This window comes from Protopterus annectens, chromosome 11.part0 (assembly GCF_019279795.1).
Source record: "Protopterus annectens isolate FY-2018-M chromosome 11.part0, PAN1.0, whole genome shotgun sequence".
Lineage (NCBI taxonomy): Eukaryota > Metazoa > Chordata > Ceratodontiformes > Protopteridae > Protopterus > Protopterus annectens.
Window position 1 is genome coordinate 360306494 of NC_056745.1, and position 26854 is coordinate 360333347.

At 42.2% G+C, this 26854-nt stretch overlaps 1 protein-coding gene across 1 annotated transcript in view; it reads left to right on the top strand.

The window, feature by feature from the left end:
• ATP2B1 (ATPase plasma membrane Ca2+ transporting 1) overlaps positions 1 to 26854 on the top strand; it is a gene marked incomplete in the record, with an annotated part of 2275481 nt that overhangs the window by 1213888 nt on the left and 1034739 nt on the right. The window contains 1 exon segment of the mRNA XM_044087859.1: positions 23295 to 23474. Coding sequence (XP_043943794.1) covers positions 23295 to 23474 — 180 coding nt within the window.

Genomic DNA, 26854 nt, shown 5'->3' on the forward strand with positions numbered 1-26854 from the left:
AGGGACATCCTAGAAGGTGCTACCTGGAGTTCTGTGCATACTTTCACCAAGCATTATCATTTGCCAGTTTTCTCTAAATCCAGAGCTGGCTTTGCCACTGCAGTCTTATAGCTGGTCCTAATGCTATCTAAATTCCTCCTCCCAACCATAGCTTTCAGAATCTACCCAAATGTAATGACTGCAACAGTGAAACACGAAGAACATAGTACAGTTGTGTACATTTACCATAAATGTAGATGTTCGAGTGTATTTACTGTTGCAGTCCTGGTTACCCTCCCTCCAGCCCCCTAACTTCTTTTGGCTATACCTCTACTTTCCTTTACTATGCTTAAAAGCCTTTTTGGTGTATTTGCTTTTTTGTTGGAGGTATATCATTGTACTTTTATATTTAATTGCTCCTCATTAGGGGGGCACCTGACATCTGGGGCAAGAAAAACTGATGTACTGGCGTCAGCTGCATGTTTTATACCCCTGACGACCAGACGTCATGGAAGAAGGGACAGCATCCGATGCAGGGATCCAAGACTTTGATATTCAGGCCGTCTGAGGGCTACCTGCAGGCAGATAACCCAAATGTAATGACTGCAACAGTGAATAGAACCGAACATCTACATTTATGGTAAGTGTACACAACTGTACTTTCTGTGGGCCTCTTCTACCCCGAGGGTGATGTCTCCCATTAACACTTCCTCCTCTGCTTCTGGAGGAACTGTCCCCACACGGTTTCTGAAAAGGTACCTGAGAATTACCGAACCAAATTTTCTTAACATCTCTCTCTGGTTCTTGGAAAAGGTCTGTTGAAGGATAAAGAACATAATTCCCACAGCAGAGGGGGGTCTTTCCATCTTGTTCACTGCTGGTAAGTGTCTTTCACTGGTGGCCCAAATAAGGAGGTGCCACCGAATGGGGCAGTGATAGAAGATGTCTTAAAGACTCTGCAAAGTCACATAGCCGCATCCAGGCATGTCTCCCAAGGGCAATATTTGAACCAGCAGCTGCTCAGATGCCTTCAGCCATGTGAGAGATCGACCTCTTCGAAGCATTTTAAATAGAAAAAAGAGGGGTCCACTGCGAGGACATTTTTCTGAAGTCCTGTGCAGAGATGGACACGGAGAATTTTTAATTTCTTTGGTCAAATCTCTCTGAAGACTCATGAATTATGCCAAGCAATTAAGAGACCTCATTGCAAATGTTGCCGAGGCAAACACTCACTTTCTCAATCTGTCCAGTGCCCTAGACTTCCTGTTTAATGGATGAACAGAAGAGCTCTTTTCTGCTAGCTCACTGTTGGTGGTTGCCGCCACTACCATAGCATCAACTCCAACTCCTTTGCTCTAGTGAGGTCTGTCTTTTGCTGGGGCTAAGAACTTGTCAGGTCTTTTCGGGATAGGTTTGACACAGTGTCCAGTTCCTTCTAAGCCCTGTGGGAAACCAAATAAATGAGTTCATCTATGGGGGGGTGTAACCCTAGATGTTGATAGGCCAGAACAAAACGTTTCCAAATTTACTGATTCTTCTGAAAAGGGGTTTTGGGAAGACCAGCAACCTTTTTTGCTTTAGGATCTCTAAAATGCCTCCTTAAGAAGTGTCATCCAGAGGTGATCTAGGAGACCTTTCACCCTCATCAAAATTGGTATCCTCCATGAGTGACTCCATTGGGGAGTCTGTGGGTCTCCTTTTGCACATTCTCTTCCAATGCACCTCGCCAGTGGGATGTTCAGGGGAGGTGTTGGAAGAGAGGGGAAGGTCCTGTATTGGAACCAGTTGGATATTTATTGGAACTGGCTGCCACTGTGGAGTAGGTCTGACCAGCTCTGAGCTTGGAACTGAAGAGGTGAAGGTGGTTAGATCCAAAAAATGAAAAGGTGGTTCTCTGGAGAGAGAGAGAGAACAAGCCCTTTCCATAACCTCAAAGGCCGACAGACTGAGAGGTTTTGACCAGACTTTTTAGATCTGAAACTCCCAACGAAGGTAGGTCTCAACCACTTGTGGATCCAAGGCCGATGCTATGAGGGGGCGTGATAGATTAGACAACATCATAGTAGATTCCGGCCCCTCGGATCCAGTGCCAACACTTCAACTCCAGGACCTGTTCTGATCCGAGGATATTACGGCAGAACTAGTCAGGGATATGGTCGAAGAAGATATTTTCTTCAGATCCAACACCGAATCTCTTGTAGATTTTGGATTCTGAGATTCTGAAACCATTGGTCGGATCTGAGAAGGAGATACAATTGTCTTGTCTTAGACGTTGTGGGATGACAAACAGATCTGATAGGGGATGTAGTTGGTAAGACCCCTATTTGGATCTGAGCTCTCAGAAGTTTTCACATCATCCTATCTACATCTGCTTCCAGTAAGCTTCTAGAGGACTTAGAGGAGGTAGTGGATGGTGGCCTGGAATGTTTATTTGGTGTCTGAAGCAATGGAGAGCGCAGGGTGGGTAATATGGTTTTCTTGACATAATTAGGAGTAAGGCATCTCTGAGAAAGTATCAGGCTTTGGATCCGAAGACCTAGGATGCGAGGGTGATGCTGTAGAGCTTATTGAAATAATGACTGGAACTGAAGCCTTGGGATCAGAAGTTTTATTATCCAAGGATCTTGTCTTTAGATCCAGCAGAGTCAGATCTGAAGGTTTCCTGACTTGGGTGGTGGCTCCGATGCAGACCTTGGGGTCATTGGTTGGGAGTATTGTTTATGCCCCAACAGATGAGACTTGCTACTTTTGGAGGGGGGTTGAGCCCCAGAAGAAGAAGAAGCAGAGAGAATACCTTTTAAAATCAACTTATTTCTTCTATCTGCCAAGGCTCTTTGATTGGAAGTGAAACATATGGTACATGCAGTGTCCAAGTGCCTTGCTCCAAGACAGTGCACAAACTCTTTGTGGGCATCTGAATTGGGGATTTTATGCCTACAAGAAATGCATTTTTTAAATCCCGTTGGTTTATCCGACATGTTAAGCATATGCACGGCAGAAAAAAATAATTACTAGTAATGTTAATGCGTAGAGATACCTTAAAGGTAACAGAAAAAGCAAAGACAAACACCAACAATGACAATAGAGTTTGTCTGATTATCAGAATAGTTGAGAGAAGAAAATTAGTAAAAAAAAAAGTCTTACTGTTCTGCAAAATAAACTGAGGGAGGATAGTTATAGATGATAAAAAAGAATAAAGTCTTTGAGATCAAAAAAGTTGAAATAACTCACAAAATATAACTGCTAAAGCTTGAGAGAGGAATCTCCATCTGTTTGCAATGGCGGCAAACTCGATCTGAAGTAATGGGGATGGAATAGTGCGTTATGGGTAGAGGGAGAAGCTCAAGAGCTGTATCTGAAGTCTGGAGTATGCAGCTGTGTTGGATCCGAAGATCAGATATGAACCCACTTGTTGAGGATGAGTAAAAATGGATGCCTAGTTATGATGAGTACATACATTTTAATTTGAAAAACAAAAATGTACAGGCTCTCATGTGCTGCAGGATGCAGTCTGAATCCCCTTTTTTCTGGTTTCTGTCCACAGCCTGGAAAAAAAAAGTGATGATTTAACCCTTTCTTTCTTAAGGCTGGGGTTAAACATCCTTAAGGTTAATAATCAGCCCACAGAGTGCATGATATCTAAACCAGTTCCCCCTGCCAAGACCCTTTTGGAGGCTGATAAAGGTGCAAGCAGCTAGCATGTTCCTTCTGACAGATCAGACAGCTGACAAAGCCATGAAAGGAAAGCTGAGACTGGTAAATTCAGAGGGACCTGGGGTATTCCTCAGTTTTTAGTCACTGAAGACATCCTGGGGGGGGGGGGGGGGCACATGGAGGTATGTTTGAGGTCTTCTCGTTCTCAATTTGTTTGTTGTCCTACTCCTCAGTTTGCTTCTTTGGATACCGTGAAGAAAAGAAAAATCAGACATGTCTCCTATCTGGTCACCCCTGCTCCTAGGACCCTCAGTACGAGTGGTTTGACTTTTCACAGGGACTTCTTAGAGCCCTATTGGCATTGAAACTTCCCCAGTTTCTTCTTCAGAAGCTTATTCTGAGCTTCTGGATTCTTCTTCCCGTATGTATTCTTCCTCAGGATTTGAATCTGAAGCTGGAAGATGATTTGTTTTCAGATTCATGACAAGAAAAACTTTCTTTTGTTGACACCATGATACAGCACTTTAACTGGGAGGGCAAACACATATCAGAATCTCAGAAGCAATAGTATAATTTACTTCACTTGGAAGTTTTCTACTTTACCCCATCTTGGAGGCTTTTAAGGGGTACTTTATCTGCTTCCTTTGCCCCAGAATCTCAACATCGTGCACCTAGGAAACCAAAATACAAGATAGGTGCTGTAAAGTCCATCATTGTCGCAAATACTTTTATAAGAATCCTTCTGACCCAGCAACTATTTCTCTTGAGTCACATAAAGCTTCTAAACAAATTCCTTCTTCCAGTGCCATACCAATTGATAAAGACAGCAAGATAAGGAAAGTATACATTTGCTACCTTTGCTTTCCATGCCCTTAATTACTAGACCCCATAATTAGATATTTGCTGCCTTTTTTGACAATATGCTTACATTAATTCCTGCCTTACTTAATGTCACAAAGGGAGATATACTGCCAGCCCAGCTGTCTGGAATTTTGTAAGTAGTTGTATGTCATTTGTGAATATCAGCATGATTTATATAGAAGTGTAGCAGAGAGATACTGCCAGCACAGCTGTCTGATATTTTGTAAATGGTTGTCATTTGTGAATGTCAACATTCTTCTTGTAAGATACTTGTGTGACAATTGTATTAGAACTATATGTTATGTGTATTGAAAAGGTGTTCTACAAAGTACTGATCTTAAATCTGTAACCACATTGTACCCTTCTGGATAAGAACAGAAAATGTACCTGCACTATTGTAACTGTTTAGATGTATATATTTTAATAGTGGAAACTGGAACACCAGAGGTTAACTTCAGAAAAATACCTGAATTTAAATTACTTTATAACCACATAATAAAATGATGTTATCTTTCAGTTTCAGTGCAGTAACAGACATAATGTTTAGAACTAATTCACTGTATTGTCTTGGAAATGTTTTTATTGTTTTATGATTTCCAGGATTTGCCGTGCATCTAAGAAAAGCCTTGTCTATGTGTTTTAACAGGTAGATGCTAAGTGCTACCAGCTGCATCAATGGGGGGGGTTTACCTGAGATAGAGTAAGATGACAAGAAGTGATGTCACCCTGCAAGCTATCCCAGCAGTAATGTTTGAGATGTTAATTTGGGAAATCTCTTAGAGAGAGAGAGTGAGTGTTCTGTATTTTTCTTGGACCTGACAATTTCAGCTGGAAGACCCACTCACCACATCTGCCTTGCTTGCTCTGAAGTAAATTATTAGGGTACAGTAATTGTCTTGGATACAGTCAGGAGTATAGCAAAGCTTAGTTTAGATGTTTTTGTTTGAGACTGTCCTGCATTGTTTTAAATATTTCCTGTGATTTTGAACTCTGATGTTACTGTGATTATATACTGAGTATTTTTTGTTCTTTTAATATTTATTATTAAATATGTTTAAACCTTTCATTGTGGCTGATGTTTGAGACATATTTACATTCTGAAAATACTTGAATTTTTATTTGATGATACTGTGGGCAACTCCTAATAGCCTTGCTGTTTGTCAAACTGCCATTTGTATTGATAGTAACATTAAACAATAAAATAGGATGCCCTTTGTTAAGGGCTTTAAAGTAGCTCATAAAGAGTTCGCTGGTGACCGTAGTAACTACCTTATAGTCTGGGCAGAAGGGGGCATAGCTAGTAAACCTGTGTCATCCTTTCCCAGGTGTGTGTGTGTGTGTGTGTGTGTGTGTGTGTGTGTGTGTGTGTGTGTGTGTGTGTGTGTGTGTGTGTGTCAGCTACTTGGGTAGGGACACAAAGAACTGGTTGGACAGAGAGGGTGCTGGAGGTCTTGGCTTGGCCACTCAGCTGAGATCTCAGCCCTGTAGCTGTGCCAGTGGGGAGTCTTACTGGAGATCTAGAGAAAGAAGGAGAAACCAGCCCCGGACTGACTGTTGTCTTTGTGTGCTCTTAAGGGAAAATTGGACTTCATGCAGAGAGCTGCATCTGGAAATACTGTGTGTATACCTGTCATCCTCCCAATGTACGTCTCCCACTGTTGCCAGTGGTGAGGATTGAGGCTCCTTGATTACTGGGGCCAGAGGTGGGGTTTCACACCTGACACTGATACTAAATATTTGTAAGAATCTTTACCAGAAGATATTAAGGTTTCACTCTTGAATGCTCCTTTAGATAAGGAACTCTTGTTTAGAGTTCTTTCATGTAAGTGTTTAAGCAGCCCTTTCTTTTCCCTATTCTAAAGTTGTTTTTTTAAGTGCAAATTCACTATCATATTCCAGATTGGGTAGCCATTTGTAACTTTTGAACATGTTGCCGGAGAACCTGGCACAGATGAAACCAAGCAACCTGTAGCAGATGTAGAAGAAATATTTATTTTTATGCTGTTCTGTGTGCCTTGCTCAGTCGGACAGTGTCATTTGTGGTGATAAAGTAGTATCTTTCTTGTCACAAACTTCACGTAACATTGTCCAAAGTGTGTCATAGCATGCCTGTCTTTATGCAGGAAGAATACCATAGACTAATGGTATAATATTGCTGTCATCACCAGTACCTACTGCAGCATTCAGTGTACACATGCTTACATTCAACTGCTAACTGGGAAAGTGTCATCAATCATCAATATGATGTATTGAGCTGTGGCATATAGGTAACAAAGCCCTGACTACAGTTGAGCCTACCCGGGTTCAAGTAGTAGCTTGGGAGACTGATGGAGTGGCAGTGAGGGATAGGCATAACCATCAGTCTCCCAAGCTACTACTTGAACCCAGGTAGGCTCAAGTAGTAGCTTGTGAGACTGATGGAGTGGCAGTGAGGGATAGGCATAACCATCCCTCGTAGTTGGGCAGCTCTTTGGGGGTCTCCTGCTACAATTCCTGGTGGAAACTGGGGTCAGCACTTCTAAGAGATCTAGTCCAAAGGAGGGGTTATGGTGGGGACATGGCAGAACTACTTTGGAGGTGGGGAAAAATGCCACATGTCTGCATTGCATGCCCACCCCTTGGACACAATTATAAGAACAGTTTGAGGGGGGAGACTAACACCCCCATTAACCAGCAAATGTTGATGGCCAGACCCCATGACTCCCTTAAGATCCACATCAGCCCTCTCCGAACATGTCCTGAGGGTTATGAGGTGGAGGTTAGACCCGGTGATTGACGTGAGGCATTGGGTAGGGAACCATAGGATGATGAAAAGGAAAGTAAAAAAGCTCCTCACCCCCATCCAAAAAAAACGCAATGAGCCTGACATAAAGTTTGTAAGCTGCCATTAGTGGTAATAAGCATAATCTTTGCGTCATAAACTCTACAGATGTGTTGATAGTAAAGCATTCATTTTTAATAGGCAACATTTCAAAAGTCAGTGACCTGACATCTCTTGTATCGTGTTCACTAATTTCACTAACACTATGCCACACCCTGTTAACATCCTGATGTATTGTGGTCCTATCTCGCCTACATTCATTACTGACTGGCTCGGAGCCGAGAATCGGCTCAGACTCTGCCGCTATAAATAGCACAAAGTCTCTAATTGGCTGGGCTAAGCCTATATCCCAGGATGCACCATGCCCAAACCCCCAGATCTCGTTTGCCGCTCATTGAGTGAAGACGTGGTCTCGAGCTTGGCTGTGGCTAAGTACTTTATTGAACTATTTACTTAGTTTTCTGTGGAATATTTTCCAACCAAAAGCTATTTTAATAGCTACATTTTGTGTCTGGGTGTTTTTTGTGACCTTTTCCTTTGATAATTGTAGTTGTGGTATACTTGTGTTTGGCGGGCTAGGCCCGTTTAAGTTAGAGGGCCTTAGTCCTGTTCGGTGTGTCTCCTTGGTTTCTTTTAGGGGCGTCTGAGTTAGAGTCCCTTCTCCTCCCTTCATGTTGGTGTCGTTTTGTGTGGCTTTAAAAATGTCAGGCAAAGATCAGAAGGAACATAGGCCTTCCGGGTTCAAAAAGTGCACCAAATGTTCATATAAGATGTCTTTAATGATGGCCATGCCATCTGTGTATACTGTTTGGGCGCTATACACTTGCAAGAGTCCTGCAGTGTGTGTCATTCATTGAGTTCCAGGGTCCTGCAAGAGAGAAAAAAATAAGTTGATTCTCAAGGGCCTGGTAAAACCTGCCTTTGAAGAAGCTTTGGCGTCTTCTCCCCCTAGCGGGAAATTTAAAACAAAAAAGAGATCTCCGGCTACGTCCAGTTCGTCGGAGCCATCGGAGAAAAGATCGAAGACCGTTTCACCTTCCTCGGCTCCATTGGTCTCGGAGCCGCAGGAGATGCTGTCTGTACCGAAGACTGCTTCCTCGGCTCCACTGCCTTCGGTGCCGAAGGAGGTTTCTGTTGTGTTGGAGCCAACCTTGGCTCCAATTGTCTTGGAACCGATTCGGAGCCATTCTCCTAGCTTCGCGTTGGATCCTTTAGAGAAGACTTCTTGACTCCCTTCTGTGTCCTCCAAGTCCTCCAGGTTGTCTGATTCAGATTTGGATAGGGTGGTGCAGAGGCTGCTCCAGTCACCAGTGTTAACGAAATTATTCTCGGCTCAAGCCCAGTCAGCTCCTGAGCCTGTCCTTGTGTCTGTTCCGATAATTCCTCCTCTGACCACCTCTGTGTCATCGGAGCCGGAGTGTTCTGATCCGAGTGAGGTCCTTGAGTCAACTCCGAAACCCCCTTTGAGTTTTTCGGCTCTGACCTTGGCTCCAACCCTTTCGGTCCCATCTGATGGTTTCTGCACTTGGGTTTCGTCGGACCCGAGGGGGATACATCGGTGCTCCAGACTTCGGCTCCGAGTCTCCCTCTTGGTGCTTCGCCCGGGGGAACCCCTGTTCTGATTGTGGTCTCGGAGACGGGTCGCTCCTCGGATTCAGGTGGATCCGCCTTCGAGGCCATGAGGAGCGCACTGGCCAGGTCTTCGGTGACATCACTCGAGTCAACCACTCCTTTCCCGGACACTGCGACTAGAGCCTCTGATGCCCCCCTATCTGCAGGCTGCGTGGCTCGAAGGCCTGAGGATACCCCCATGCGTGGTCCCCTGCTTTCTGAGGGCCCTTCAGAGTCCTTGCCTGAAGAGCCTCCCAGAAAGAAGCTGTGTAAGAGGAAGCACATAGACTCCCCAGATGAGTCTGTCACCTCAGACACTGACATCGATGATGCAGAGGGGTCCCCAAAGTTATCCTCCGACGATGTCTCATTCTCCGACATCCTGGAGATTTTGAGACAAGAGAGGCGACTGGCCCTCCAAAACCCCATCTGAGGAGGAGTCTGTCTTCCTCAAGGCCTTCGGAACCCGACCTTCCGCCTCCTGGGTGTCTCTCCCCCTTCGATGAACTGTTGAACCTTATTTGTCGAAGGGTGTGGGAACACCCTGACTCCATTGAACCGGTTCCCAGCCGCCCCAACAAGTTTTTGTCTGCGCCTCCTGGGAAAGAATTTTTGACAAAAGGAGTTCCTGTAGATGCCATGGTGGTGGCGTCTGCCACTCAGCAAGAAGTTGCAGAGGCTTCTGCTTCCGTTCATCCTCCTAACAAGGAGTCTAGGAGTATGGATCGGTATGGAAAGCATACTCTGTCCTCAGCGACCTTTACTTTGCGGTCGCTGAATTATCTGTGTCATTTTACGAGGCTCCAAAGAGATCTCCTCAAGGAGTTGGGAGATACTCTGTCAGGTAACTTGCCTGAGGCGATGAACCAGACTGTCAACGCCCAGCTGTCTACCCTGTCTTCTGTTGTTAACTCGTCCATGAGGCTCATATCCTATACAGCCGAGGGGGCGGTTAGAGCAGCTAGCTCAGGCGTAGCCCTCAGGAGGCAAGCCTGGAGTGCACCTGTGTCACTTCGCGGAGGCCTTCAAGTCTTCCTTCACGGACGCTTCCTTTGACAGGTCCTCCCTCTTTGGACCCAAAGTGAAAGACACTCTCACCAGATGTGAGCAAGAGACTTTGTCTGCCATTGGGGCCCGTTTTTCGCTTCCCTCTAGACCTTATCCCAAGGCGCAGAGGGGAGGAAAGATGTGGTTCAGGAAGTCTCAGAAGTCTTGTCCTGATCATCATGGTGACCCCCCCCTCCAGAGGCAGAGGAGGGGGGAATTACTCTGGAAGATGCCGCCCAAGGGGCGGGGGAGGCCCCCGCAACTCAGGAGACTGCGAGTCCTTTCGTGGTTCCTCCTACCAACATCCCTGAGGGACTTGCCCTACTGTGCCTCTCCGGAGCCAGTTGGGGGTCATTTCTCGAAGCATCTGCAAGCCTGGGAAAACATCACTCAGGATCGTTGGGTGCTATAAATTATTGCTGGAGGTTACACCATTCCCTTTATCTCACCCCCTCCGCCACCCAAGAGATTCCCAGACGTTCCACCCAGTCAAAGGGACCAAGCAGTGTTAGAAGTGTCAAAGTTGCTGGAAAAAGGAGTCATCCAACCAGTCCCCTCAGGCCAGATCGGATCAGGAACTTACTCAAGGTTATTTTTGGTGCCCAAAAGAACAGGGGACTTGAGGCCCATCCTGGATCTCAGCCATTTAAACCGCTTCGTCAGGAAGTCCAAGTTCCGAATGGTCACTCTTCAAACCATTTTTCCCTTGTTGGAAAAAGGAGTATGGATGTGCTCCATCAATCTCAACGATGCCTATTATCACATCAAGATAAACAAGGCCTCCAGGAATCATTTACGCTTCCGGCTGGGAGCCAGTCATTTCCAATTTCGAGCCCTGCCCTTTGGTCTCACCACAGTCCCCAGGTTGTTTACCAAATGTTTGGCAGTGGTGACTGCTCACCTGAGACGTCCAGGATTCCAGGTGTTTCCTTACCTAGACGACTGGCTTCTCACCACCCCCACCAGGCATCTACTTGTTTGAGCCACGGAGGCCACCATCAGCTTGGGTCAACTCCTAGGGATTACTTTCAACTGGCAAAAATCTGTCTTGCTGCCATCGCAACGTGTTGCATTTATCGGCGCAGAGCTAGATTCTGTAGAAATGTGGGCTTTCCTTCCTACAGAAAGAATAAAAGTGCTACAGGCTCAAGTTTTGGCCTTATTACTAATGAAAAAGGTCCAAGCCAGACTAGTTCTTCAGTTGCTAGGTTCCATGGCGGCCACCATCCTACTAGTACCCCTGGCCAGGCTACATATGCGGACACTACAGTGGCTTCTTTCGGTCCAGTGGTCCTTTCAAGAGTTCCCTCTGTCTCATCCGATTCTTATAACGGAACAATGCCTACAGGATCTGCGTTGGTGGCTTCATTCACCCAATCTGAAAAAAGGGAGATCCCTGAATCCTCCGCCCCCTACTGCCACAGTGACCACGGACGCCTCCCAGACAGGATGGGGGGGGGGCATTATCTGGGCAGAATGGTCCAAGGCACGTGACAGGAACAGCGAGGTACACTTGCATATAAATATTCTGGAGATGAGAGCGGTGCTACTAGAGTTGCAAGCACTTCACAGCTCTCTTCCCAAGGGCACTATCTCAGTTCTTTCCGAAAAACATGTCATTCGTGTGGTACCTGAACAAACAGGGGGGAATCAAGTCCTATCCCCTGTGCAGAGAGGCAATGAGAGTGTGGAATTGGGCAGTGTCTTCCCAACTTTTTCTAGTGGCAACTCACATTCCGGGGAAGTCCAATGTGATAACAGATGGGCTAAGCAGAGCTATTCTGATGCCTCACGAGTGGTCCCTGAACGATCGAGTTGCGGCTCAGATCTTCTCCAGGTGGGGTCTACCTTGCTGCGACCTATTTGCCAGTCCCCTCAATGCCAAGTGCAGCAATTACTTCACTCTGATCCCCCTTCAGGGGGAGTCACCCAGGGATGCTCTAGTCCACGATTGGCCCCCCGGTCTGCTCTATGCCTTCCCTCTGTTTCTTCTGCTGCTAAGAGTGATTCAGAAGGCAACTTCCTTGGGAAGCAAAATGATCTTGATCGCACCACATTGGCCCCGTCAAGTTTGGTTCCCAGTAAATGGAAAAGATTTGCTATATGGGCCCAGTCACATAACCTAGATCCCTTCACAGCCCCTGTGACAACAGTTTTAGAATTTTTGGCTACTCTTTTCAGACCAGATTCTGCTGCCTCCACTATTAAGGTTCAGCTGGTGGCAATTTCTAATTTTCACATTTCATATGAGCCTTCCCTCATGGGCCATAAACTGTGTAAAGCCTTCCTAAAAGGAACCTGGTGACTTCGTCCCCCAGTTTCTCAGCCAGTCTTGCCATGGGATTTAAACTTGGTGCTTAGAGCCATAACTTCTTCTCCCTTTGAGCCTGCAGCCTCTTGTGAATTAAAATATTTGTCTTGTAAGACAGCCTTTCTGGTGGCTATTACTTCAGCCAGAAGGGTATCAGAGCTTCAAGCCCTTTCTGTCAAACCTCCTTATTTGATTGAGTATCCTTGAGACTCAACCCTTCCTTTCTTCTACCTTCTGTCTTCACCAATCCATTGAGTTACCGGTGTTTTTCCCACACTTTTCAAACAAGGCAGAATTCATATTTCACCAATTGGATGTACATAGACAACTGAGGTTTTATTTGCACAGGAAAAAACAAGAGAGGAAATCATATCAGTTGTTTGTGTCCTTTTCAGAGAACAGGAATGGTAGCCCTGTGACCAAAGGCACTATTGCAAGGTGGATTAAGGACTGCATCTCATTTATTTACACATCAGCGAGTGGAGATCTACCTTTCCCGGTTAAGGCGCATTCTACCAGGAATATGGCTACCTCAGTGGCTTTTCATGCTAGGCTTTCTTTGGATGAAATCTGTGCGGCAGCCACCTGGTCTTCTCCACACACTTTTATTTCTCGTTATAAGCTGGACGTGGCTTCTAGAGGCCGGGCTTCCTTTGGTTCCACGGTGCTCAGGAGTGTTTTCTCATGAGGCTCCCAGGATATAGGTGCTAGGGACGTTGTCCCGTCAGAAATGAATGTAGGCGAGATAGGACCACATTACATCATTTAGTTATGTACTCATCATAACGATAGATGTATGTGGTCCATCTCGCCTACATTCTTGCGTACCCTCCCACCTTCCCCCTTCCTGGTGAACTTGGAGGAAATTATATTCTTAGACCCTCCTGAGGATATTATTTTTTTTTCCTCTCTTCTTGCTTTCTTGTTATGTGGGGTTATGCATGTGTAATGATTATTTTGTGGCAAACGAGATCTGGGGGTTTGGGTGTGGTGCATCCTGGGATACAGGCTTAGCCCAGCCAATTAGAGACTTCATGCTATTTTATAGCGGCCAAGTCGGAGCCGATTCTCAGCTCCGAGCCCGTCAGTAATGAATGTAGGCGAAATGGACCACATACGTTTATCGTTATGGTGAGTACATAACAAAATGTTTTAAAGCATTAATGTTAGGCTAATGTGTGGCAACAGCAGTTGAAGCAGAGGCCAAGACCTCAGAAGCTACTTTTCATGGCTCATCAGTAATCATTACTGCTCTTTTTTAAAGGTTATCACGTGTAACACATGTGTCTGCTGATAGTGTCAGAGCCATGACGATATGTTGACTTTAAGTAGTCACTCATCTTCTTCATTAATTATTGTGATAACATCTCCCTTTATATTTCTGTGCATTCTTTCTTGTATGACACCAGTACTTTGCTGTGAACTACTGCTCTAAATGATGCAGGAAATTGTCTACATGTAGAAGGACTTTGCCTTCCTGAGCGAGAATAGTATGGTAAAAATGAACACTGACACCAGGAAAAGTGATGGTTTCATTTTCATTCATTCCTCAACTGCTTGGTTCGGATCGACCTCTTCTTCCAGGTTGTAGAACACTTTTAATTCTCAAGCTCCTCCCTTTACTCATAATGTACTAGTCACCTTACATACTTCAGATCTCATTTGCAGGCATAGAGTCAGATGTAGATCACGAAATCTCGAATGAGCCTTTAACATTTTTGTGAATTTAGTTATTCCTTCTAGGACTCACGTAGGTGTTATAATTATTATACTTTTATCTTTTTTCTCCCTTTAACCTTTTTTATATAAAAATTCGTAAACTTATCCTTTTACTCTTTAGAGTATTCTCGGTTACAGTAGCTGATAGTGTGTGCCTTTTTAGCACTCTTCCTTTCCCTTTACCATTGTTGGTAATCTCTTTTTTTTTGCTTATCTTTAAAAAGAATCTTTATTCTTTCCTCCTAGTATTTAAATAAAAATGTCTGATAAGCCTTCAGTAGTTAAAAAAATGTGTGGTGTGTGTGGCCACAAAATACCAAGTGCATTTACTGTTTAGGACCAACTTATTTGGATTTGGACTGCAACATTTCTAAGGGATTCTACTCCTGTGCTTTAATTGGTCATAAAAATAAAGTAATACTTGGGGACTTGCTGCCTTCAAAATATCCATCTATGGCTTCTGAGACTCAAGCCTCTAAAAGGTTAGAGAAAAAAGAGATTTTCTTTCTAAGGAATCTTGTAAGAGATCTGAATGGACATTGGCATCTGCCTCAACTCCATCCTCAGACACACAATTGAAACGAGCTAAAAAGTCCGCTCCGAATGCTTTGGATCCAAGGTCAAGATCCAACAAATCAAACCAGATCCATTCTCCTTAATTACTGTCAGAGCCAATTACCTCTCTGTTTCCATCACCTTCTTTCGAGTCGTCAGCCTGTCACCACTCAAGACCAATGTCCATAACTTCATTCATTCGGTCTTCCAGGAGCTTTTCTGAAGCAGATGTGTACAGGGTGATGAGGAAGTTCCTCAGGATGCAGATAAAAATGGGAGTTCTTCCAGCTCAGACCCCATTGGGTCCAGAGATCCTCATTAGTACTACACCTCCGGTATTGGCTCCTTCTCCAATTTGACCTTTGGTTTCGGAGCCATCAATTCCAGAAGCCCTGGAGTCTTCTGCCTCGGATCCGAAGATGTTCGCATCTTCGACTTCAATGCTGTGTTTAAGCTGTCTGGCCCTGAATACTTAGGAGTTGGATGACTTGTGGAGCTGCAGTGTCGACAGTGCCTCTGGGGTGTTAGAATTGACTCCGAAGTTGTCTGAGCCATCTTTACCCCTCGGAGCTTCAGTGCTAGACAGCTCGGCTCTGACTCCCTCCTCGGGTAATTTGCCTGCGGGGTTAGTGGGAGCTGATCCATAAGCCTGCCTTGTTGGATCCATTGGTTTGTGTTTCTCTCAGGAAGTCTGCCTTTGAAGTAGTGGAGAGAGCCTTATCTATTCCTGTAGTTCAGACTTCTCTACCTTTCTCAGCTCCAACTCCCCACTCCCATTCGATTTTGCGTCCAGAGCCTCCGTCATCCATTCCCTGGAGACAGCCACCCAGAACCAGTCTCCAGGCCATCCAGCAGGGTACTGTTATCTCTTCCAGTACCTTCCCAGAGCAGCTCACCGAGGAGGTTCCCCAGAAGGGAAAGGGCAAAAGGAGGCACTTAAACCCTCCATAAGAGTCTGTCACTGAGGACACGGACTTTGATGAAGGAGACATCTTAGAACTTCTAAAACAAAGGAGTGGGTGGTCCTCCAATAACCCTTCCCAAGAGGAGTCTGTGTTCCTGGAGGCCTTCAGAACTAGCCCGTCTATCTCCTGGGTGGCTCTGCCTGCAGATGAGCTCCTAGATTTAGTCTCTTGATGGGCGTGGAAGAAGACAGACACAACTGAGCCAATCTTTAAGAGACCAGACAGGATCCTGCCACCACCTAAGGGTAGAACACACTGGAGTAAACAAGTACCTGTTGATGCCATGGTCGTAGCTGCGGCCACTAAAAAGGAACTGGCAGAACAAAATTCCTCTTTCCACTCCCACTTACAGGGAGTCTAGGGTGTTGGACACGTTTGGGAAGCATGTCTGTGCTTCAGCGACCTTTCCCCTTAGTTTGCTGAATTATTTGGCACATTTTTACAAGGCTTCAGAGAGATTTGATGAAAGCACTTTCCAAATCACTCTCTGGTAACAGTTGACTACCCTTCAGTCTGATTTAAACTCTTCCTTGAGGCTCATCTCCCACATGGCTGAATGTACCTCATGGGTGGTAGGTTTAGGCATTTCCTTCAGAACACATACTTGGATGCACTTATGTGACTTTGCAGAACCCTTCAGATTTTCTTTCATCAGTGGTGCCTTTGCCGAAACCTCCTTATTTGGCCCCAGAGTTAGACCCACTCTGCAGGTGTGAGAAGGAAGGAAAAACCCTGTCTGCTCTGGGCATACATTTTTGACCCCTCAACCGACCTTTTCTAGGAACCAATGAGGCAGAGGAAAAATGTTCAAAAAGCCCAGGGGTCCCTTCCAGGAACCACATGGAGACAGTTCCCTCGGACAAGAGGGGGGGGGCTCAAACGGAAGACACCATCCCTCTGACAGAGGTGGTGTATATTACCAGGGATCCAGGAATGCTTTCTCTGACAGATCCTATCAGCACTCCTGAAAGGAGGCCTGACTGTCCATATTTGGAGGTAGTCAGGGGTTGTTTATCCCAGCACCAGAGAGCCTGGCTAGAAATTACAAAACATTCATGAGTGCAGAGGATACTATCCAGAGGTTATACAATACCCTTTTCCCATCCACCCCCTTCTAGTATCAAATAAAAGTCCCGATGTTCCACACACACAGGGAAGTAGCAGCACTAGAAGTAAACAAGCTGCTAGAAAAAAGTCATCCAAGAGGTCCGCCCAGACCAGATAAAATCGGAACATATTAAATTCTTTTTAGTGCCAAAAAAGATGGGGACTGTAGACCAATCTTGAATCTCAACAAACTAAATTGATCAATTCTGCATACAAAGATCCGGATGGTCACAGTTCAGACCATTCAGACATTTCTGCACAAGGACTACTGTATGCACTCGATAGATCTTCAGGATGCGTACTATCTCATCAGAATGAACATATGATCCAAACGATACCTTCCTTTCTGGCTTGGAGCCAGTCATTACCAATTCAGAGTACTGCCCATTTCACCACAGCTCCCAGGGTGCACACCAAGTGCATAGCAGTAGTTGCAACTCTGTTGAGACTGCAGGGATTCCAAGTATTTCCATATCTGGATGACTGGCTCCTGACCTCTCCGTCCAGGCATCAACTAATTCAAGCACAGGACTACTTACTCCAGCTGTGCTCTTGTCTAGGGATTTCTGTCAATTACAACAAATCTCACATAAGTCCAAATCAGACTCTGGAATTCATCGGTGCCCTGTTCAGTATGGTCACTCAAATAGCTTCTCTCCCTTTGTCTTGAATTTAGACAATTTGGTTCCAGGTCAAAAAGATCATTCAGCCCGTCTTGATATTCCAAGCATTGGGATCCATGTTGGCGGCAGTTGCCCTTGTACCACTGGCAAGGTACCATATGAGAATCCTTCAGTGGACACTCGAAACTCAATGGTCTCTTTTCCAATGACCATTATCCTGTCAAGTCATAGTAATACAAGCTTGCAAAAATTACCGTCTGTGTTGGATTCATTCCAGTCAAATACAAGAATCCGTCCCTTTGTTCTCCCTCAACCCAATGCCACAATGACCACAGACACCTCTCAGATTGGGTGGATGGGAATTTCTTGGGAAGGATAATCAAAGGCACCATTGCAGACCTTCCAAGATACTCTCCCAACTGGGACTATTGCGATTCCAATGGACAGTGTGTCGGTGGTCTGGTATCTCAATAAACAAGGGAAAACCAGATTTTATCCTCTTCTTCAGGAAGCTATGAGAGTATGGTAATTGGAAATCTCATCCAATTGCTTTCTGATAGCAACGCACATCCTGAGGAATTCCAGTATAATTGCATACAAGTTATGCGCGTCTGTTCTAATGCCTCATGAGTGGTTCCTCAACATGAAGGTGGCTGAGAGTAATTTCCTTTGATGGGGCCAACCATGCTGCAATCTTTTTGCATCTCTCCTCAACAGCAAGTGTAGCAGGTTCTTTGCCCTAATCTCCCCCATTGGGGGGAGTCCCCAAGGGAGACTCAACTTCACGCTTAGCTTGGCCCTCCAGTCCCCTTTATGCTTACCTCCCCATTACCCCTCATTCTCAAATATCTCCAGAAAGCATCTTGATTGAAGAGCACAGTTATCTTCATTGCCCCTCACTGGTGTTGAGATCTGGTTTCCTTTAGCCTCAACTTCTACATCCATCCTAGATTCTGGATCCAACTCCAGAGCTACTGTCTCACTCAGACATGAATCATCCAGACATTGTAGGCCTCAAGTTGACCACATGGTTTATCCAGTTTGGTTGTTTGCTAGACAGCACAGACTCTCCTCCCCTGTGTGTCACATTCTGTTATCATCCAACAAAAATCTTCCACTAGAAATGTTTACAAAAGTAAATGGAAATGATTTGCTTTTTGGGCACATAAAAATAATTTAGATCCATTTTCAGCACTGATTTCGAAGATTCTTCACTTTTTAGGTACAATATTCAGTGAAGGGGACTAGCTCCTCAACTGTCACAGTACAATTAGCAGCCAATTCTAACTTTAGTGTTGGAGTAAATAACTGATCCTAGGCTTCCTCCAAGCTTTGCAAAGCCTTTTTCAGAAGAACCTGATTAATCTTAGATTCTGACACCACCATAGTTAGAAAGAAAGAATTGCCCCATAGAGATGCACTATCGTTATGAAAAATTAAGTCAGGAGGTTTAGAAGAGAGAACCTTGAAAGTTCAGACACACTTCTGGCAGAAGTAATAGCAACTAAGAAAATAGTCTTCCAGGTCAAAAATTTTAGTTAAGACTTAGCTGATGGTTCAAAGGATGATTGGCCTAAGGCCTGAAGAATATTTAAATCCCCAGGAGGAGTAGGATCCTTTAGCAGATGTCTAAGTAATATGTTAGCAACCTTCCAGTCATTTTTCCAAATTTCTCAAACGAAGGAGAATATATGTTTTACCTGTTGGATGTTCACAGACAATACATTTCTACCTTCACAGAACCAAAGATTGGAGGAAGTCCAAACAATTATTTGTTTTGTTTTCTGAATCAAAATTAGTTTCTAATATGACTTTGGCCAAATAGTTGACGGATAGTATTACCTTTGTTTATGAAAGAGTGGGTTTTCCTTTACCAAAACCACCAAAAGCCCATTCCACCAGGTCTCTGACTACTACTTCAGCCTTTTTGTCTAGAACTTCTTGGATGATATTTGTGCAGCTGCAACTTGGGCTAATCCTCCTACCTTTATTGCTCATGACAAATTCAATCTGATCTCTAGGGAAAAGCAGCCTTTGGCTCAATTCTGCTCAGGAATGTCCTTCCTTTGAATTCTTCCAGGATTTAGGTTGCTGGGGACTCTGCCCCAACAGTTGAGGAATGAATAAAAATGACATCAGATTAAAAAAAGTTATGTACTCAACATATATCATTCCATCCGTGTTGCCCATTTTCATTCTTCAACCTCCCAACCGCCAGCTCCCTCCTTACATTACTTCTGGAAAGAGTGATGGATAGTGGAAGTACCTTTGTTCCTTGTTTGAACCCCAGATTCTGTTCTTTATTTTCCACTGCTGTGTAGGTCTATGGGCAGCAAACTAAAACGGAGGTATGTAAGGTGACTAGGGAATTATGGGTAAAGGTAGGAACTTGCGAGTTCAAGTGTTGTACGATCTGGAAAAAGTGTCAGAGTTTGATCCGAGGATCGGATCCGAATCAAACAGTTGAGAAAGAGTGAAAATGGACAGCACAGATGGAACATTATGGTGAGTGCGTAACTTTGTGAGGACAAATACAAATAAGTTTTTTTTTTTCTTGTTATTGTACCACTATATGCTATTACTTAAGACTTCTGCATTTAAAGTTTGTGTAATATTCACTTCACTTCCTGTTAAGAATTAATGATGGGCTGTGCCAGTTTGTTTGGAGGAAGTTCAACTACTGATGTTTATTAAAATGGAGTTAAAACAGTTTGCGACATGCATTTAGTGAGAGATGTTTTAGTTGAGCTCTTAAGCTACATAACTGTACACCAATCATAAGTAGTAACACCGTTATATAGCACAACCTCCATTCAGAAAATGTATATTTACTATGTTATACTAATTCATGTCGTGGCATAAGTTAGACTGTTACTATCACATTAATTGCTTTTTTGACATATATGGAATAAATTCACATTGTATTACTACATAGTGTTACTCTCTCTTATGCTATTAAATTTGGTGACCAAAATACCCATATTGTTGAAACCATATTACTGAATGCATTGCACATTTGACAGTGCTGCATTTTAGAATTCAACATAGAAACATAGTTAAACATTATGTCATACTATTTTACATGTTAGTGGTATACCGGTTTGGGATATATCTTTGAAATTTACAACTTTGCCCTTTCAGCTTTCCATTGTACCAAGAGTGTTCACAAATTGTGTCTAGTCCTTGCCTTAGCATTCTGCAGGGACTCCAAGGTATCCACACTTCCCTGTTTGGATGACTTGCTATTTCAGGCCACTTCATTTCAAAGGATTCTTTAGGCTTTACAGTTCATGGTCAGCTTTTTTCTCTTTGGGATGCACTCTCAACTTCAGTAAATCCAATGTACTTTCCACTCAGTCTCTGATGCTTCTGGGATGTTTTCTCAATACATCCATCATGATGACCTTTCTTTCTCTGGGAAAAATCCAGTTCTTGACAGACTTCTGATGTCTAACAAATACATCTGTGATCTCTGCAAGAGAGATCCTGAGAGTCCTCTGGGTACATGGCATCCACAATCCAAGTGATTCCTTTTACAAGACTCCACATGAGGAAAACCCAGTGGTACCTGAGATCAGTTTGGGCACAACAGTTATACTTCCTACCCAGTCCCTCTCTTGCCTTTGTGAAAAAGAAATGTTTTAACAGATCAACTAGATAAAAAAAAAAAAAATCAGGAGTTCCCTTTCTTATTCCCCCTCCTCTTCAGAAGTCTTAGTAGATGCCTTAGACCTTGCCTGGGGGGGGGGGGGGGGGGGGCTTGTTCAAGGTTTGCACAGTGCAGGGAATTTGGTCTAAACAGTTAAGGAAAAAAAAAACGAAAATTAAACATCAAAGAAATTAAAGCCCTGATCTTTTCTCTCCAGCCTCTTCATCACTGATTCCAGGGACTCTTCAAATCATAAAAGACAGTGTCACTGTCATTTGGTACGTCAGCAAACAGGGAAACAAGTCTTAACCCCCCTGTGCAACCCTGGCTGTGTTAGCATGGGACCTTGCTATTCACCATAATATTTTCCTCCAAGCATTGTACATTCCTTTAGATCTGAATTCCTTGGCAAACTGTCTGAGCAGATAAAAGGCAGGCCCTCCTGAATTAATGTTGAACAGAGACATGTTCATGATATTGATCACTACTGCAGTAGCCTAAGCTGTATGGGTTTTATCCTCCATAGGATATAACACCCAACCAGCTTCCAAAGCTTAATGGCACCTTCCATGCACCTAAACCATTAGTCAGTTCAAGCTGAACTGACTAAAAGACATATTTGGGTACCAAGCCCTTCAGAGCTTTCCTGCCACTGAAAGAGAGTGATCCCCTGTAGTCTTTTGAGGATCAGTGTCTGGCTTTTGTGCTCCATTGCTGGGCAGATAAGTTCCCTTTGGGGAAAAGACTGTCACATATTATTTTTATTGTTTAAACTTCCTTTCCTGTTTAAGAAAGTATATATCTGATGTTGTTAATCTTCATTCATTCATGACTGGATGGGTTTTTGTTACGTACTCGGAACAGACTCTGCTGATATAACAAGCTGGCTGAAAACTCTTGAGCTAAACTTATCCATAGTGCCCCTCTCCTCAGATCTCGTTTCAAGACGTGTCAGGCCAGCTCTCAAGCTAAGTTTTTTGTTTTTTTTACCTTCATCTTGGCATTTTACCCTTATAATCTTCTGCAATCTCTTATTTCTTAATTGTCTGTACTTAGTGATAGTTGTATTCTGTGTGAGTGAATATTTTCTTCCCTTTTACCTTGTTGATATTTCTTTGTACCATCCTTGGTACAGGCCTCTCCCTTTCCCTTAATGTTTGGTAGCTTAAATACCATTGTTGGTATTTTCTTCCCCTTCCTTTTACCCTTTGGTATAAAATATATATATATATATATATATATATATATATATATATATATATATATATGTATGTGTGTGTGTGTATGTATATATCCTCCTCTATATGTGTGTGTGTGTGTGTGGATACCTAGCCGTGAAAAGGACATTCTACCTGTTTAATTACTGTTGGATTACTGTTTAGTTATTGTCAACTGGATTTTTCACAGTGGCTGACAGGAAGGCACTACTGGGTTTAAACAATGTGATAAATGTGGCAGGAAGAAGCCAAACTCTGATGGGCAGCTCTCCTATGTCTATTGCCTAGGAGTACCACATTTGAAGGTTCAACCTCCGTACAAGCTCTGTAAGAGCTTTAGTGCCTGCACCTTAGCTGAGCGCCAAAACAAATTACTATTAAAGGGTCTCTTGAAAAACCCTGTCTTGGAGGCTTTATCTGAGTTGGGTGGTTCAACCCCTCCTAAAAAGAGACAAAGAGGAGGAGCCATTCAGTGCCAGCGTCGTCTCTGTGCACGAATGACAAATCACTAAGGCCCAGGTTTATACAGAATCGAAACCTAAACTTACCAAAATGACTTCGACACCTACCTCATCAGAGTGTTGTTTAAAGATGTAAAAATCCACTGCCAATCATGAGCGGACCGGAGTTCCGCTGTGGCGACCTCTAACCGGGAAAAGCCGAAAGACATTACTAATAGGCTTTAGTATAGTTATGGGAATGGGTATTCAAGTCTGAAAATGTACCTCGCGTGAAGTTGTCTGCCTTTGCTTTTCACATTAGTGTATTCTCTGCATGCCTGCCTTTTCAGTAGTCTGGCTTTTACATGCCTTCTTCTTAGATATTCTTCCTCTGAGATGTTCTTTTTCAAAAGTGACATATTCTTATGGGGTTGAATCACTGCCAAATGTTAATTTTGCAAGAAGAAATTGCAGTAGTGTTCCATTTGAGGGAGAACCCTGACAGTTACCTGAATTCTTATGTATAAACATTTTTAATTTTTTTGAATTGCCTGTATGTCTTTGGTTACAGTTCTAAAGTCATCACCTAGACAGCATTCTTGAGTTAGTAGTGTTCTGCAACAAATTAGTACTTGGATAGTAATTAAAATGAATGCAGAATGTTAACATCAGTTATTGTGCCTTTTACCTGGTTAGAAATAATTTTTTTTTTTTTAATTCTCTTCTTACCAACAGGTGCCTGAAGCTATTAGAAAATGCCAGCGTGCTGGTATCACTGTACGTATGGTGACTGGTGACAACATCAATACTGCTCGAGCAATTGCAACAAAATGTGGTATCCTTATTCCAGGAGATGACTTCTTGTGCCTAGAGGGTAAAGAATTCAACAGAAGAATTCGAAATGAGAAAGGAGAGGTGAAGTGTATTTTTGTAGTATTTTTCACTGCACCTTTATAATCTTAAAAAATACTTACCTTCCTAACATTGTTCAGTAGTCATAACCTGAGAGTAATGCATGTGATTGAGACATTCAGCTGTCCCCAAATTTTCCCTAACAGGCTAATGGCCTATAATGATGCCTTTTGCTATAAAGAAGTTATACTAGGAAGAGGAAGATGTTTACTCAGCCTTACCAGGGGTATCAGCTTAGCTTGAGGCCTGAGATTTTTTTCTTATTCTGAAAATTGTATTTCTTATCGGGGTTTTCTTTGGCAGTTTGAGTAGACATTGTATTTGTATTCTACAATATTGCTTTTGCAATGAGAGAACTGAGCCTGCAGCATTTAGTAGAAAATGAGATACGTTAAAGATAAATGTCTATCATTGCCACTGCTTCAGTAGCATTTTGGGTTCATTGCCAATGGTAACCCAGTATTGGCCAGCTTTCAGAAGCTCAGACCCACCACCCTCTATCTTCCAATGACAACTGATTGAGTATATCCTGAGAGTGAAGTCTTCACTTGTTGTTACATTTGTTAACCGTATATGTCCGACTGGGCCCGGGGCCTATTTTCAGAGAGACCCAGGGAGAAAATCTCCCAGCAGTGCACCACAACAAAGAAGCCGTTATATAATGCAATCAATAGTACAATATAATCATAGTACAGTAACACGCAATAATACAATGCAAGCACTGGGTATTTTTATATACTAAAAACAAATTAAAGTATGGATGCTAGACGATCTGATGAGAAAAAGTAATAGAAGTGGGAAAAATAACCTTTAGAGTGGCAGGAGCACAGCCAATGACTGGTAAGGTGTTCCTTTATGAGTGATTTTGAACTGATTGTCAATAGGGTTTTTTGCTATAGTTTCTGGAAGACTGTACCGGCGTTTGACTAATTCTGTGTGAATAGAAAGAGTCGCCATGATAGTTGTGGAAATTGAATACCTTTAGTAAAAGTTTGTTGGAAGATCTGAGAGATCTAGTATTAGTAGTAGGTTGAACTAAATAGGAGATGGCAGGGCAGTTGCTGGGATGGTAGATTATTTTATGAGCTAAGGTTAGTTGATTAAGTGATAAAAGGTTGGGAAGCTCTAGCCAGTTGTGAAAGAGCTGAACTGTGGTGAGATCTGTGTGGGTGATTAGTGGCAAATTTAGTGATCTTATTGTAACATGATTCTAGGTTGTTGAGGTCCGATTTTCAAAATTTAGTGAATATGAGAGCAAAACAGTGCAAGAAACTTCTCTGTGTTGAAGATTTTCAGTCCATGTATCTCTAGTTAATCACTGTATATTACTCTGTTCAGACAATAATAGTAGAAGTAGCGAACCTAAACTCGTCTTAAGTAGGCAGTCTGTTTCCATATATATATATATATATATATATATATATATATATATATATATATATATATATATATATATATATATATATAATTTTTATCAGGCAAGGGAGTGGTTTATTGTGCTGTAAAACAAAGTGTTATTGGTACACGTTAAATTCACATCCCTTCCCCCATCAGTGTGACATTCGTGTGCTGGTCCTGCTCTACTCAGTAGCTGTCATAATAATATAACCCTTATGTACTTAATTTATAATGATGTGGTATCTCTTATTTAACCAGATTATGAAGTCTGTGATTTTTATACAAGACAGTATACTACATGGCTGGAAATATATCAACCTTAGTCCATTTGGCATCAAAAAATATATATAAATATATAAACAAATATAGACGAAAAGCCACCAGCTAGACTATAAATATTTAATAACGAACAAAACTTGTACAGCTAAAAACGTACTTCGAACAAACTTAAAAATGCCAAATAGAAACACCTAAGAACAAGAATATAATTCAATGTGAGCTCTTTTGTTTAAATATTTTAAACTTCTTCAGACAAAAGGCATCTATTACATCACTTCCTTTTATAACCTTCACAGAAAATTGCGCCAAAATCAAATTCAAATTGGAGCATGCTCAGTATCCAAAAAATGGGAAATAGCATTTCTAAATACAATTCAAGGAATGCATAAACAACAGTAATTAAATACTATAAAGGCAATAATAATACATTATATTATATAAAAAAAATTTAAAAACTAATAATTTAAATCATTCTTTTCATATGAAATCATGAACCCACAACCTCTCCAACCCTTAACATTTATAAATTATTAAATTTTAAATATTAAATAATAAAATATCACGATTGATATATTTTCTATAATAGATTATCTTATAACATATATTATTACTACATAGCTTCCTCCATATACACTCAAAATTATTAAAATACTTAAAATCAGATATTAAATTAATCTTGAATTTTGTTACGAGTCAATGCTTTTAATTTTAAAATTGGCCCTATAGAACTTCTTTCATTTAAGCCTGGCATACAATCAGCTTGTAATTTAATTTGCCAGGTAAGTTCTCTTTCTTCCAAAATTAAGTTCCACGGGGTTCTTTCTTCTATTTCTACTTGATCTATTACCATATAGTTAAAATTATGATTATTACATTCATTTATATGTTTTGCTAGCGCGTTAATTTTTTTATTTTTTATGGTATATTCATGCTCATAAATTCTCTGGAGAAACAAGAATTACAACTTGCAAGGTAAACAACTGCTTTAGATTTACAATTGAACTTCTTTTTAATATAATACTTCTTATCACGTACAGTGAAACTATCTCTTTCTTGAATTTTAAAGCACCATTTACATGCTCCACATCTATAGTTTCCACTCTTCACTTTTTTACACATTCCTATATTATTATTAGATTTTAATAAATCTTTAAAACATTTCCCTTTCTTATAAACTATTTTTGGGGATTGACCTATATGGTTTTTATATTGGGTATCTCCAAATACGGTTTCCCAATTATTATAAAAAACTTCTTTTAATATTTGATAATCTTGTGAAAAAGTGATAACTAAGGCTTTTGAAAATTCTTCTACTCTAATATTCTTATTTTTACTAGATGTATCTAAACTTATGATAGTCTCTCTATCGTCAAACCTACTTAAATCTATATTACTTGCAGCATCAGTAACAATTTCACTTTTACCTTGCAGAATTAGTTTAAAATGACCATTTTCTCTTTTTTGACTAACTTCTAAAATTAATTTGTTTATTAACCACATTGGATATTCCTTATTAATAAACATTCTCCTTAAATGTTCACATTCATTTAAAAAATCTGAATATCTTGTAATAATTTGCGCAGCTCTCACCAATTGACCTTTAATTACATATCTTTTTTGGTGCTCAGGGTGTGCACTAGTATAATGAAGGAAGCCATTAGAATATGTTTTTTTCCTATAAATCAAGGAAATATACACTTTTGCTT